General features: G+C 44.2%; 1 protein-coding gene across 1 annotated transcript in view; it reads right to left on the bottom strand.

The window, feature by feature from the left end:
• The window catches only part of LOC141106752 (uncharacterized), a 122,623-nt gene that overhangs the window by 32,131 nt on the left and 74,092 nt on the right, over positions 1-16,400 (bottom strand). Inside the window, exons 14-15 of the mRNA XM_073597678.1 lie at positions 13,075-14,072; positions 1,974-2,045 (exon numbers count right to left, since the gene is read on the bottom strand). Coding sequence (XP_073453779.1) covers positions 1,974-2,045; positions 13,075-14,072 — 1,070 coding nt within the window. The remainder of the gene's footprint in view (positions 1-1,973; positions 2,046-13,074; positions 14,073-16,400) is intronic.

Raw genomic sequence — 16,400 nt, 5'->3', positions numbered from 1 at the left:
CTCTCTGGGGACCCTGGTGTAAGGGGGGGCTCTCTGGGGATCCTGGTGTAAGGGAAGGCAATCTGGGGACCCTGATGTAAGGGGAGGCTCTCTGGAGACCCTGATGTAAGGGGGGGCTCTCTGGGAAACCTAATGTAGGTGGAAGCTCTCTGGGGACCCTGATGTAAGTAGGGAGGCTCTCTGGGGAGCCTGATGTAAGGAGGGGCTCTCTGGGGACCCTCATGTAAGGGGAGGCTCTCTGGGGACCCTGATGTAAGGAGGGGCTCTCTGGGGACCCTGATGTAAGGGGAGGCTCTCTGGGGACCCTGATGTAAGGGGAGGCTCTCTGGGGACCCTAATGTAGGGGGATGCTCTCTGGGGACCTTGATGTAGGGGGATGCTCTCTGGGGACCCTGATGTAGGGGGAGACTCTCTGGGGACCCTGATGTAAGGAGGGGCTCTCTGGGGACCCTGATGTAAGGGGAGGCTCTCTAGGGAGACAGGATTGTATTGGGAGCACTGAAGTGTCAGGTGTTACTGTGTGGCAATGGCAAATGGTTTACATAGCTCACGGCATCACGGGTCAGGTAGAGGGCCCCTTAGCAGAATTTTGCTTAGGGCCCCAGGGAGGTCAGGATCGGCACTGTACCCATTGAAGAGACTATCCTCAAGTGATACACAGAGATTAAACAAATCCTCCTGCATAAATTGCACCTGTCTATCTTGCGGTTTTCTACTCTCTACATCCGTCCAAAGAGCTGAATTTATAAGCTCCTCTTATGCCGCGTACACACGAGCGGACTTTTCGACCGCACTGGTCCGGTGGACAATTCGACCGTGTGTGGGCTTCATCGGACCTGCAGCGGACTTTTTCGGTCGGAAATCTGACGGACCCAGTTCCTATCGAAAAGTCTGTCTGTCTGTGTGCTGGTCCGACGGATGAAAACCAACGCTAGGGCAGCTATTTGTTACTGGCTATCAACTTCCTTATTTTAGTCCGGTCGTACGTCATCACGTACGAATCCGTCGGACTTTGGTGCGATCGTGTGTAGGCAAGTCTGTTTGTTCGGAAAGTCCGCCGAAAGTCCGTCGGACCAGTCCGGTCGAAAAGTCCGTGTACGCTGCATATGAGTTCAGAAAAAAGGGGCAGAGAGCTGAAGTTACACTCTGCAGAGCTCAGTGAGGAGAGCTGATTGGAGGGTAGAGACACACACCCCCCCCCCCCACCTTCACAGCTCACAGGAACAGAGCTGAGGCTGTGTGCTGGGGGTCCCTCCCCTGTCACCTGTCACCTTTTTTTCCCCTGGTCTCAGGAAAACTTGTCAGACGTGACTCATGCTGATATCAGAGCAAGAGGCAGCAGACAGAAATTACACTTAGTGCTTTTAATTGAGACAAGTACACTCTATAGAACCTATGTCTGAGGTTTACAACCACAAGCAATTTTATGGATCTAGCAAAAATGAGAAGAGCGTTTCACCCTCCGACTCCCTCTTTCCCCCAACTCTGCAATCTAGCCCTAGTAGGGAACGATTTGTGAGTGTTGTTGGTCCTTGTTAGACTAGCACTGTGTAGCCTCCCGTTACTATGCAAGTTCCTATATAGGAGTCTTCTAGTTGGGTTCTTGTTTTTGAAGCCTTACAGAAGTGCCAAAACATGCAATCTATTTTTTTTTTCAAGTAAATTTGGATGTAAGCGCTAACTGCGGCCCTTCAGTTATCATATGATGTCATATTTCGTCCTTGCAGGTTGTTTGGAAGCATAAACAGGTTGAGTGAGATCCTGGGCTGTTCCATAGGTCATCTAAGCTAACCCCTCAGAGACCTCAAATGTAGCCTAGGGGCCCGCCCACAGCTACTGTAGTCCCGTAAGGTGAAATCCGCTATAAGGGTGTAGGCTGGGAGTGAGTCCGTCCTGACCTCCATGATTAAGCCCCAGGGGCGGGGCGAAATACATTGGGGCGTGGCTTGGATGGAGCGAGCTGGGGTTTTTACCTGTTAATTACACGGCCTGGATAGGGCTGCAGTGGCTGGAACATTTCTTTACCGCTGTAACCCTCCTGAGAGCTTAAAAACACAATATAACATTTATTGTGAGAGAAAAAAAGGGTGGAAGTTTTGAAAGTTGCAATATTGTAATCTAAAAACAATTCATGAATTGTACTAAGCACTTCATAAAATTTAATTTATTTAAACATTCTGAAGCTGGTATATTAATCAACACTATTTTTGGGCCCTCAATTTATGAAAGTGTCATGCGAACTAGAAGTCCTGAATGCAAGATAATATTATGACAAGCGTGGTGCTTTTCCTCATCCTGGGAGATGAATATATAGATGAGACAATGTGGTTGATGTACTAAAACTGGAGAGTGCAAAATCTAGTGCAGATCGAGATGGTAGCCAATTAGCTTCTTATTTTAGCTTGTTCACCTCTTAAAAAACAAAAAAAAACCTGGGAGCTGATTGGTTTCTATGCAGAGCTGTACCAGATTTTGCACTGTCCAGTTTTAGTAAATCAATCCCAATGCTTTGCTTTGAGTTGCCCGACCACTAGCATGCAGAAAAAGGGTCTTTATTACAGGGAGCCCCAAAGCATCAACCACCTGCATCCTTCAGGACTTTGAAAACACGTAGGTGTGGAACTGATGTTGAATGGTGGGATAAAGAAGGCACCAATGGAATCTACTCGATTGTTTGTAGGTAAAATGAGTGTGCATGTTTATTAACATAAGGAGATTTTGTAGCTGCAGCATGCAATTACCATCCAACATCGATAGTCTGAATTTGGTAGGCATACATCCACTTCTGGAGAATGCGTGAAAAAATTGTGGTTCACACATGTACTCTTCTCTCCTGGATGCGGACAATTGCTGAAGGATGGTTTTCTTGAAGAGGAAGTAAACTCAAAGACATAATTTGTACCTATATGTAAGCCTATAATAAGGCTTACCTATAGGTACTGTAAATATCTCCTAAACATGTACTGTTTAGGAGGGAGATATTTACATTACATGCAGCTGATGACGTCATTGGCGCATGCGCTCCGAAGGAACGGCTACCTGTGCCGTTCCTTCACATATTTGTGCCGTGAATGACGGCTCCTGCCCGCATGCGTGGCAGTGATGTCATCACGGCTCTGGCTTGTCACACAGCCGGAGACTGCGGACCTGGAAGGAAGACCGGGTGAAGATGGACACACTGCCTCCAGCGATTACATCACATTGCTGGAAGGCTTCGTTTTTGGGTAAGTTTCACATAATGTGCTAGTATGCGATTGCATATTAGCACATTATGCCTTTACCTTGCAGGTCTGAAAAAAAAACCCCAAAAAAACAACCAGCGGTTTACAACCGCTTTAACCACTTAAGGACCAGCCTCGTTTTGAGATTTTGGTGTTTACAAGTTTAAAACAGGTTTTTTAGCTAGAAAATTACTTAAAACCCCCAAACATTATATATATATATTTTTTTTCTAACACCCTAGAGAATAAATGGCAGTCATTTCAATACTTTTTTCACACTGTATTTGCGCAGCGGTCTTACAAGCGCACTTTTTTTGGAAAAAAATTCACTTTTTTGAATAAAAAAATAAGACAACAGTAAAGTTAGCCCAATTTCTTTTATATTGTGAAATATAATGTTACGCCAAGTAAATTGATACCCAACATGTCACGCTTCAAAATTGCGCCCGCTCATGGAATGGCGTCAAACTTTTACCCTCAAAAATCTCCATAGATGACGTTTAAAAAATTCTACAGGTTGCATGTTTTGAGTTACAGAGGAGGTCCAGGGCTAGAATTATTGCTCTCGCTCTAACGATTGCGGCGATACCTCACGTGTGTGGTGTGACCGCCATTTTCATATGCGGGCGCTACTCACGTATGTGTTCGCTTCTGTGCGCGAGCTCGGCGGGACAGGGCGTTTAAAATTTTTTTTTTTTTAATTTATTTTACTTGATTTTATTTATTTTTACACTGTTTTAAAAAAAAAAAAAAAAATTGGGGCACTTTTATAACTATTACAAGGAAAGTAAACATCCCTTGTAACAGAAAAAAGCATGACAGGTCCTCTTAAATATGAGATCTGGGGTCAAAAAGTTCTCAGATCTCATATTTGGACTTAAATGCAATAAAAAAATAAATAAAAATTTGTCATTTGAAAAAATTACAACAGAAAATGTGCCTTTAAGACGTATGGGCGGAAATGACGTTTTGACGTCGCTTTCGCCCTGCAGTGTCATGGAGACGGTTGGGGGCCATCTTCCCCTCACTCGTCTCCATACACAGCAATTGAGACGGACGCGATCGCCTCTGCCGCTGCCGACGGCTCCGGTAAGCGGCGGAGGGCACCAGATCGCGGCGGGAGGGGGGGCCCTCTCCCGCCACCGATAAAAGTGATCTCGCAGTGAATACACTGCAGAGACCACTTTGATCTTGTAGCTGACCGCTGGCTGAACACGGGATACTGGGGTTATGGCAGCTAGCTGCTGCCATAACAATGATATCCGTCACCAAAGTAAGGACGTACATTGGCGTGCGGCGGCCGGCAAGTGGTTTAAAGTGTTAAGTTCACCTTTACAGAAAATCTGAACGCTGGACCCATTGCCCCTGGTCCCGCTGTACCACTGTCCTGTGATCCCCCGCTGTCAGGCACAAGGAAGCATATATATATCTAGTGAATCACCCTTCACAGGCAAATGTGCACTGTGGTAAAAATATCACAAATCATCTAAAACAATGTGTGCTCACAAGCTCCACTTATTACAATAATTTCCTGGGTGAAATACCGTAGGTGCATTTATCAATTACCCACTACGTGCGTTACCACCAAATTACCAACATCTACTATAAATGTTTTTATTCCTAAAATGCCCTCTATTAGTTGTGAGTGCAATCAGATGAAGTCCACCTCATACAAAGGTTTATGATCACACTAATGCCCCGTACACACGGTCGGATTTTCCGACGGAAAATGTGTGATAGGACCTTGTTGTCGGAAATTCCTACCGTGTGTAGGCTCCATCACACATTTTCCATCGGATTTTCCGACACACAAAGTTTGAGAGCAGGCTATAAAATTTTCCGACAACAAAATCCGGAAATTCCGATCGTGTGTACACAAATCCGACGCGCAAAGTGCCACGCATGCTCAGAATAAATTAAGAGATGAAAGCTATTGGCTACTGCCCCGTTTATAGTCCCAACATACGTGTTTTATGTCACCGCGTTCAGAACGATCGGATTTTCTGACAACTTTGTGTGACCGTGTGTATGCAAGACAAGTTTGAGCCAACATCTGTCGGAAAAAATCCTAGGATTTTGTTGTCGGAATGTCCGACCGTGTGTACAGGGCATTAGAGTGATAATGGGGGTTATTTACGAAAGGCAAATCCATTTTGCACTACAAGCGCAAACTACAAGTGCAAAGTGCACTTGAAATTACACTGAAAGTGCACTTGGAAGTACAGTCGCTGTAAATCTGAGGGGTAGATCTGAAATGAGGGGAAGCTCTGCTGATTTTATCATTCAATCATGTGCAAGCTAAAATGCTGTTTTTTATTTTCCTTGCATGTCCCCCTCGGATTCACAGCGACTGCACTTCCAAGTGCACTTTCAGTGCAATTTTGCCTTTCGTAAATAACCCCCAATGTGTTTTAAGTGCTTCACCGAGCACTGTGCAAAAACCAGAGGATAATAAAAAATAAAATATATATGTAAATAAACAGTCCAGTATAAAGATCATAACACAATTTTTCTGGTGACTTGTGCAGTATTCAAAGTGACTTGTGGTTGTGCTTGGTTCCAATCCTTGTGCCAGAGTGATAAAGTGACTGTTGTCCTCCCACATTGTATCCCTACTCACCAGATCCTGGCACCCCTGCAGGGGCAAATCGCATGTGGTGAGTGTGCGGCAGGCTGCCGGACCGATCATTCCTTCCTATAGCTCATCCTAGGAAAGCCAGAGCCTCCAGGCCCTCAAGGGACAATCTTTGATATCCTGTTTTTCCCTGGGTCCGGGGGTAGTGGTTTCCTTAGTTATGACCCCGATAGTGTGTCCTTATATAGAAAAGAGATGGGCTCCAATAGTGTAATTCCGTATAATACTTTTATTAACAAATCTAATTTCTTAAAAACAACATTTCTTTAGATAAATGGGTGGTAAACATCAACCCGAATCCGCTTTTCTTAAAAAACGAGCGCTCTAGGTCATCGTGCATTCCACCGACTGGAGCCTGGCTAAACTGGAAGTGACATGTGTGCGTAGCTCCGCCTTACGCGTTTCATCATAGGATGTCGTCTGATTTCCAATGCTTGGGCAGTGGCACCAACATTGGTGCTTACATTTCACCTCCCAGCAGCACGGAATTCCAGTTTTATTTCACCATTTATGAACTGAGAATCATTGCATAGCGCCTGAATTGTCTATTTTTGTAATTCTTTACACCAAAGTCATCAAGTGAAGACTCCTTAACGGGAGGAATGTGGACAAAAGCAAGACAGTGACTTTTTTTTTAACACTTTTACTGACCTTCAAAATATTAATTCGCTGTAGCAGCTGCTATGGTCATAGTTACACGCTTGCATACTGGCTGGTCAACCAATTCCCATCCAAAATCTCCCCTACTGTACGTTTATATGGGCGTGTGGTGGGGAATGATAACATTTTAAGCCCTTCAATGGGCAGGGATGAATGTCATTGGTTTTTACATTCTGGATAATCTGCCGCAGTAAAAAGTGCACTACATAATCAAGTGGATGTCTTGATGGAAAACAGTGGAAAAATTCACACACAGAGATGCACCACAACAGAGGTGTCTGGAATTGGCAGGTGCAGCCACACATTTGTTAATGTCTACAACTGAACCCTCATACTAGGCAAAGCAACAAGTTCATTTAACCACTTCCGGACCGCCGAACGTCGATATACGTCCTCACTTTGTTATGGCAGCAGCTTGCTTCCATAACCCCGGTATCCTTGTGTTCGGGCCGGCGGTCCGCTACAGGATTAAAGTGGTCTCTGTGGTGGATTCACCGCGAGATCACTTTTATCGGCGGCGGGAGAGGGGCCCCCCCCCTCCCGCCACGCTCCGGTAATCTCTGCCACTTACCGGAGCCGTTGGCAGCAGCGGAGGCGATCCGGTCCTCTCTGTGGCTGTGCATGGAGACAAGTGAGGGGAAGATGGCCCCCACCCGTTTCCATGATATTGCAGTGCGGAAGCGACGTCAAAACGTCACTTATGCCCTTAGCTCTTAAAGGGCCATTTTTTTAAAATCCTTTTTTTAAATGACAATTTTTTTTTTTTTTTTAATTGCATTTTAGTGTAAATGTGAGATCTGAGGTCTTTTTGACCCAAGATCTCATATTTAAGAGGACCTGTCATGCTTTTTTTCTATTACAAGGGATGTTTACATTCCTTGTAATAGGAAAAAAGTGACACAATTTCTTATTTTATTTTTAAAACAGTGTAAAAATAAAAAATAAAAGGTAAAATAAATAAGAAAAAAAAAAAAAAGATTTTTAAACGTGCCCCGTCCCGCCGAGCTCGCATGCAGAAACAAACGCATATGTGAGTAGCACCCGCATATGAAAACGGTGTTCAAACCACACATGTGAGGTATCCATGCGATCAATAGAGCAAGAGCAATAATTCTAGCCCTAGACCTCCTCTATAACTCAAAACATGCAACCTGTAGAATTTTTTAAACGTTGCCTATGGAGATTTTTAAGGTTAAAAGTTTGTCGCCATTCCACAATTTTGAAGCGTGAACATGTTAGGTATCAATTTACTCGGCGTAACATTATCTTTCACAGTATAAAAAAAAATTGGGCTAACCTTACAGTTGTCTTATTTTTTAATTCAAAAACACAGTGTGACAGAAAGTATTGCCACAACCGCCATTTTATTCTCTAGGGTGTTAGAAAAAAAATGTATAATGTTTGGGGGTTCTAAGTAATTTTCTAGCAAAAAACTTGTAAACAACACATCTAAAAAAGAGACCTGGTCCTTAAGTGGTTAATTGCTACCCTCCCCATCTGCGCATACCTTTCTCTTGCCCTCTGCTTGGCTGCCATATGCAAAAAGAGCTAGCCTTGTGAGTTTACAAGAGGCTAGAGACACCTAATTTCCTGTGACAGCACTTGGTGCCTCAATGGCCACTGGCCAGCACTATCACATTGAAAGCTGAGCAAATGACATACACCCGATTACCTGAAAGTACTTGGTATATCAAAGGTCCCAATGGAGCAGTGGAAGGGTGAAGGAAAGGTGAATATAAGCATCTTGTGGGCAACAACTAAGTGAACCTGTTGCTTTACTATGTAAGACCAACTCCAAACAAAAAAATAAAAAAAGTTTTCCCATGCAGTCAGGCTATGACTGCACTGCATGGGTCAACTGCTGGTTTTCTCCAGGGGTGAGGAGAAAGCTTATACTCACCGGATCCTACATTCCACCAGAAAACCGCGCTCCCCACCACGGTCCAGCAGTGGACTGTTTCTGGTCTATGGAGCCTGCCAAAGGCTTGATGACGTCAGGAACAATCCACGACTCAGGACCGCTGGAGCACGCGGGTGCCGGACCGGTCTTGTGCCGGGAAGATTAGTGGTTTAGGTAAGTAACGTATTTATCGGCGTATAACACGCACCGGCGTATAACACGCACCTCAATTTAGGAGGGAATTTTAAGGAAAAAAAACTTTTAGGAGGGAACTTGAAGGGAAAAAAACTTACATTTAAATGCCCATCATTGCAGCCTTGTCAGTGCAGCCTTGTCAGTGCAGCCTTGTCAGTGCAGCCTTGCTAGTGCAACCATGTCAGTGCAGCCTTGCCAGTGCAGCCTTGCCAGTGCAGCCTTGCCAGTGCAGCCATGTCAGTGCAGCCATGTCAGTGCAGCCTTGCCCCAGTCCAGCATTGCCCCAGTCCAGCATTGCCCCAGTCCAGCCTTGCCCCAGTGCAGTCTTGCTGAAGCCTCTGAGCTTCAAAATCGCCGACCGCGATTTGAAAATGGCGCCGCCGGCGCCGAAATACACAGAGCCGGTCCTCGGCTCTTCTCGGCGGCTCTCGTTCACTTTCGGCTCCACTCGGACGGTGAGCGGAGCTATCCGAAACTAGCCGAGTATACTCGGCTAGGTTCGGGCGGCGCTCGAGTGAAACCGAAAGCGGCCGAGAAGAGCGGAGGACCGGCACTGTGTATTTCGCCGCCGGCGGCGCCATTTTCAAATCGCGGTCAGCGATTTTTTCATTCTGACAGGTCAGGATCGCAGGGGATCGGCGTATAACACGCACCCGCGATTTTCCCCTGATTTTAAGGGGAAAAAAGTGCGTGTTATACGCCGATAAATACGGTATATCTCCCTTCTGCTCTCCCCTAGACAAAAATCAGCAGTTAACCCATGCAGTGTGGGCACAGCCCCACTGCATGGGAAAACTTTGTTTCTTACCCGGAGATAGGCTTTAATAAACATAGCTCAGATTAATTTCAATCTAAAGTGACAAAATGGATTACAGATATTCTCCTTTGTTGGTGAGATTGAGTTCTGGAGAATCTTTTAGTGGTCATTATTGTAAAGTGTCTATCATCACCTTCTTCTGTTAGTTAAGATATACTTTTCACACTACACAGGGGCATCAGGATTCAGATACAAACTAGTGGCTCTGTGGAGCGTGAAAAGACCAAATGCCAATAATTTAAATAACATTTATTGCACATCGTTTAATTGGGGATTGTATGTTAGATCGTGTATATTACTATATATCTGACAGCCTAGGAAGGCAGTATGAGGTTTGTAAAGGAGTGCAACTGTTAATAGGTGTATAATTTAATTACTGGTTAACCGGCTGCATACTGTGTTTTAGTTGATAAATATTATTTAATATATAAATCTTCGTGTTCATAATACAAATTCAGCTTCAAGGCTGAAAGAACGTCTAAAAAGGGTGAGAATTGAGGGCATTTTGACATTTGAATTTTGCTAGGAGCTGGTGCTGATAGGAAAGAATTATGCTGTGAAGATAAGATATAAGTCAGCCTTTCTCAATCTTTTAACTCCAGAGGAACCCCTAAAATAAATTTCAGGTCTCAAGGAACCCTTATCAAAACCAATTCCTCGGGGGCCAATGGCAAAAATGCCCCTCACATCAGTGGTCAATAGAAAGAATGTACGGTGCCTTGAAAAAGTATTCATACCCCTTGACATTTTCCACATTTTGTCATGTTACAACTAAAAACGTAAATGTATTTTATTGGGATTTTATGTGATAGACCATGGGTGTCCAAACTTCTTTCAAAGAGGGCCAGATTTGATGAAGTGAACATGCGTGAGGGCCGACCATTTTGCCTGGCATTCTTTGAACCATTAAAATTCAGGCTAAGTGTGTTCGTCCGAGCACTAATACACTGCCCAACAAGAATTCTCTTGCCTTTGTGGCGTGTGTGTGGGGGAAAGTCTAAGGATGAACGCGGGTGTGTTATTTGGATATACCCGTATTTATCGGCATATAACACGCACAGGCGTATAACACGTACCTTCACTTTGAGAGGGAAGTTTCAGGAAAAAAACTTAAATTTTAAATAAAGAGCCAGTGCCCATCAATGTAGCCTAATCAGTGTCCATCTGCAGCCTCACCACTGCCATCAGTGCAGTAGAATCTATGCCCATCTGCAGCCTCGGAGGGGACAGGGAGGGGGGCAGGACCAGCGCCGACAGATTACATACAGGAGAATCTCCTGTTTACTCAGCGGCCTCTTTAATACAAAGTCCTGCCTCCTATGATAGACAGAACAGTCGTCCAATGGCAGCCCAGGAGACGGGACTTCCCATTAGAGGCCGCCGAGTAAAAAGAAGATTCTCTTGTACGTAATCTGATGGCGCTCATCCCGCCCCCTCCCTGTCCCCTACGAGGCAGCGCCGATAAATACTGTATATATCTTTTGTGGCCCCCGCAGCGCTCAGGGATTTGTTGGGGGCCACAAAAGATATATGTATCATAGTTACCAGTGGGGCCATTTAAAACCGGAGTGCGGGCCGCAATTGGCCTGCGGGCCGGACTTTGGACATGCCTGTGATAGACCAACACAAAGTGGCACATAATTGTGAAGTGGAAGGAAAATGATAAATGGTTTTCAATTCTTTTTACAAATAAATTTATGAAAAGTGTGGGGTACATTTGCATTCAACCCTTTGTTGAATGCAAATACTTTGTAGAATCACCTTTCGATGCAATTACAGCTGCAAGTCTTTTTGGGGATGTCTCTACCAGCTTTGCACATCTAGAGAGTGACATTTTTACCCATTCTTCTTTGAAAAATAGCTCAAGCTCTGTCAGATTGGATGGAGAGCGTCTCTGAATAGCAATTTTCAAGTCTTGCCACAGATTGGATTTAGGTCTGGACTTTGACCATTCTAACAAAGCAATATACTTTGATCTAAACCATTCCATTGTAGCTCTGGTTGTATGTTTAGGGTCGTTGTCCTGTTGGAAGGTGAACCTCCGCCTCAGTCTTAAGTCTTTTGCAGACTCTAACAGGTTTTCTTCCAAGATTGCCCTATATTTGGCTCCATCCATCTTCCCATCAACTCTGACCAGCTTCCCTGTCCCTGCTGAAGAAAAGCATTCCCACAACATGATGCTGCCACCACCATGTTTCATGGTGGGGATGGTGTGTTCAGGGTGATGTGCAGTGTTAGTTTTCTGCCACACATAGATTTTGCTTTTACGCAAAACGTTTGATTTTGGTCTCATCTGACCAGAGCACCTTCTTCCACATGTTGGTTGTGTCCCCCACAAGGCTTCTCGCAAACTGCAAATGTGGCTTCTTATGGCTTTCTTTCAACAGTGACTTTCCTCGTGCCAATCTTCCATAAAGGCCAGATTTGTGGAGCGCACGACTAATAGTTGTCCTGTGGACAGATTCTCCCACCTGAGCTGTGACTCTCTGCAGCTCCTCCAGAGTTACTTCTTGGCTGCTTCTCTGAATAATGCTTTCCTTGCCCGGTCTGTCAGTTTAGGTGGACGGCCATGTCTTAGTAGGTCTGCAGTGCCATACTCTTTCCATTTTCGGATGATGGATTGAATAGTGCTCCATGAGATGTTCAAAGCTTGGGATATTTTTTTTAAAAACTAACCCTGCTTTAAACTTCTCCACAACGTTACCCCTGACCTGTCTCGTGTGTTCCTTGGCTTTCATGATGCTGTTTGTTCACTAAGGTTCTCCAACAAACCTTTGAGGGCTTCACAGAACAGCTGTATTTATACTGAGATTCAATTACAACACAGGTGGACTCTATTTACTAATTAGGTGACTTCTGAAGGCAATTGGTGCCTCTAGATTTTAGTTAGGGATATCAGAGTATAGGGGACTGAATACAAATGCACGCCACATTTTTCACATATTTATAAAAAAAAATTGAAAACCAAATATCATTTTCCTTTCACTTCACAATTATGTGCCACTTTGTGTGGGTATATCACATAAAATCCCAATAAAATACATTTACGTTTTTGGTTGTAACATGACAAAATGTGGAAAATTTCAAGGGGTATAAATACTTTTTCAAGGCACTGTAACCTCTGTAATGGTGGTCAGAATGCCACAGCTAAAATTATAAGTGGTGTCATGCTACTGGCTATAAAGTATCAATCCCCCACAGCTCAAGGAACCCCTAGCAATCACTGGAGGAACCCTTAGTTTTCACAGAACCCTGGTTGAGAATGGCTAATTTAAGAGGTGATAACCCCTCTATGTCCACATAAACAATTTTAATATCTTAACCACAGCTAGGTGGGAAGACACTGAAATGTTCCAAAACCTTCAGCCACCTTGGATCTCCTGAAACAACCGGTTGAATGCAATCTGCAGGCCAAAGCTTCATAATTAACCTTTATGATGAGAGTTTCTAAATCTTTTTGTGGGACAAAATTAAATTCTTTCTACTGGTCTGGGATTGGATAGATCTCCTTGAGCAACTGCAAAGAGTTTCAACCCTTCTTGGAGAACACCTCTAAACAAGTTCTCAAAGTCTCTACAGATTACAGAACAGATCCAAGGTTCAACCTCTAAACACTTGCTCCTTTTAAGCAGTAGAAGTCCCACACTTTTGTGAATTCAAGTGTGAGGTGAGGGACATCTTTTTCAAAAAGCCCTTTCCACAACCTGAACACGAATAAGGCTTCTCGCCAGTGTGAACCCGCTCATGTACCACCAAATTCGAATTCAAGTTAAACCCCTTCCCAGATTCCAAACAGGAGTAAGGTTTCTCGTCTTTGTGAGTTTGCTCATGGTTGACAAGGTGTGTTCTTCGTGAGAAGCATTTCCCCACACTTCGAGCATGAGTATGGCTGAGCACCAGTGTGAACCCTCTCATGGGTGTCCAGATTGGATTTATGAATGAAGCCCTTTCCACAGTAAGAACATTTGTATGGGTGATTGTGTGAATCCTTTTGTGCCTAACCAGGTTGGAAGTCGTCCGAAAACATTTCCCACATTCAGGACATGAAAAGGGCTTCACCCCTGTGTGAATGGTCTGGTGTACCACCAAATAGGACTTGTCTGTGAAGCATTTCCCGCACCAGTAGTCATAATCACCTGTGTGCACACCCTGGTGGGCTACTAGACGAGACTTTTGGACAAAACCCTTCCCGCACTGGGAACATGAGAAACAGTAGTTGCCAGTGTGGGTGATTTCATGCTTCATTAAGTTAACCTTGATGGCAAAGGACTTGCCACATTCAAGGCACGAAAATGGTTTCTCCCCCGTGTGAATCCGCTGGTGTGTGTCATAGTGAAACTTCTTTGCAAAGCATTTGCCACAGGCAGAACAGGGGTAGGACTTCCTGGTCTTGCGTCTTTTCTGTTGCAAGGGGCCACTGTCTGATTCCAGATGTTGGAACATTTCAGCCTTTCTGAAAGTTGTACGATGGATAACAGGATGAATGTGTCCAGAAAGGTCCAGTGGTAGACCTGCACTCTGATGGGGATGGAAATCTGGAGTGACAGGGCTTTCTGCTGAAGAATCCTCTGCAATATTAGCACACTTCTCATAGGCCTCATTGTCATCTATATCTTCAACTTTAATGACAATGAGATCTTCACCCTAAATTTAGATAGGAAAGAACCATGGGTAACAGCAAAGCCGTATTAATCAGCAACATCACAAACTCCTCAAAGTAAAACTTTAAGGGTTCTGTGTCAATTCTATGCTTGATTTTTTTTTCAATAGGCATTTTAAATTGGTATTTTGTTTTTACAACCCTGGTATATTAATTTGCAAGATGTTCACAACTCTATATACACATTTTAAAAGCTCTATGAAGACCGCTGTCTGGGTTTCCCTTGGCAACTAGATGCTCCCAGTCATGTTCAACCTGCTCTGGCAAAATGGCTGAGATGGTTGCTTCCTGCAGCACAGCCTTTTTTTTGCTTGTGAATGCAGTCTACAGTGGTTAGAAGTGGTGTAGGAACAGTGGAAGAAACAGCAGTTGCAATGGGTCCCTGTATTGGGATTATATAACGAAAAATACAAGGGGGCGCCAGACTAAGTGCAGTATTAAAATCACCTTGATTTATTTGCTCATTGATGATTTTTTAATAAATCAAGGTGGTTTTAATACTGCACTTAGTCTGGTGCCCCCTGTGTTTCTCTTTTAATGTTCACAGAGTCCCTGCTTCCCTCTTAAGGGTGCGCCACTGATGCTGTTTTCTGTCGTCTGCTTGATACTATTATGGACAGATAGCCAAATCCATAATCACAAAAGAGGAAAAATGCATGCGTTGTATCACATCCAATCATGATTCAGTGCTGGTATCATGTGGCCAAATTTGTGCACCACTATATCGACAGACTGATGTGTTTTCGGGGGATGCGCCCCCTTCCTCAGAGCTATGCCCTATAAGTATTCTCCTCCTACAAGGAATTGAATACTTGTCGGACATAGCTCTGATAAAGGGGAATGCCTCCCCGAAACATGTCAGCTTGTCGATATAGTGGTGCACTAGTTTTGCCACATGACGCCAGCATTGGATCATGATTTGATGTTATACAACATATGCATTCTTCCCTCTTAGGGAGTATGAATTTGGCTTTCTGCCCATTTTATTAGTAAATCTTGTAATGCACTAGGCGTTTGTGACCCCCCTGTGTGCTTTTTTATACATCTGTCTACTAGGTTCCCGTATCTGAGGGGGGCTGCATTGATTGAGCATTCCAGTTGAGGATTCACACTATCCACACAGCAATCTGACTTTGTAACAATGTTCTGAGCGTTGCGGTTGTTTGTTTGGGTGGCCAAATTGTCCTGATAGGTCGACCAGTGTATGTGTTTAGGTGAACGGCTTGTGAAACGAGGTGGTACCATGAGGTTATACCCTCTGAAAAGCCTAAATGGCTGTCAGTCAGAGAGAACATAGGACACTTTCTCTTACTATATTAGGTGGCGAAACTAGAGGTGAGAGAATATAGCATGTGAGATGGAGAGACTTATTGGAGTGGAAGAGCAGTGATGAAAGGTGCATGTACTAGACATAGGAAGCAAGAAGTTGGGTGTGTTAGATGCAAGGGCGTCATAGGGGTTGGAGAGCAGAAACCTAGGCTTATCTCTTTCATTGGGCACTGGTTGTACCATGACCAACCACTGGTGATTGAACTGAAAATTCTATATGAAAAAACTGCCTGTGCAAATGTTACCTGATCCTCCTGAGGGATCTCCTGATGTTCCTGTGTGGAGTCCCGGGAATACAGAGGACGGGGACATCTCTCTGGGGGATTTCTGTTACTAGATCCATCTGTAGGAAACACACACACTGACTGAATACATTGTTTCTAGGTCTTTATATCAGAGGATGTGTGTATCTAGGTGGATCCTCAAATACACTTTTCTCCTTTACAAGAAATTAAAGTCTCCTGTTACCCGATGATGTGAGGGCCAGCCGGTTCTCCATCATGGCATCCTTGTAGAGATCTTTGTGTCCTTCTATATACTCCCACTCCTCCATGGAGAAATAGACAGTGACATCCTGACACCTTAGAGAAACCTGACACACACAATGATACCGTCACCATCCAGACACATCCCTTGTCTATTACTGGATAATGTCCCAGAATTCCCAGCACCGCTCACCTCTCCTGTCAGCAGCTCAATGATCTTCTGGGTGACTTCTAGGATCTTCTTGTGGTATTTCCTCTCATGTGTCAAGGAGGGAGATGGAGGATCACCAAACTTTTTTATTTGTCTATAATCCTAAAGAACAAGTTGATAACGTATAGACCAAGCTACTTGTTGTATTAATAAAGTGATGTCATGTGACATCCCAGAATCCTCCTCACCTCTCTGGTCAGGTCTGTGTTTTTTTAATAGAGATAAGAGTGATGTCATGTGACCTCCCAGAATCCTCCTCACCTCTCAGGTCAGGCCAGTGTTTAAAT

Source organism: Aquarana catesbeiana, linkage group LG08 (assembly GCF_042186555.1).
Source record: "Aquarana catesbeiana isolate 2022-GZ linkage group LG08, ASM4218655v1, whole genome shotgun sequence".
Classification (NCBI taxonomy): domain Eukaryota; kingdom Metazoa; phylum Chordata; class Amphibia; order Anura; family Ranidae; genus Aquarana; species Aquarana catesbeiana.
The sequence above is the reverse complement of the archived record's forward strand: the minus strand, read 5'-3'. Positions and strand labels throughout refer to the sequence as shown.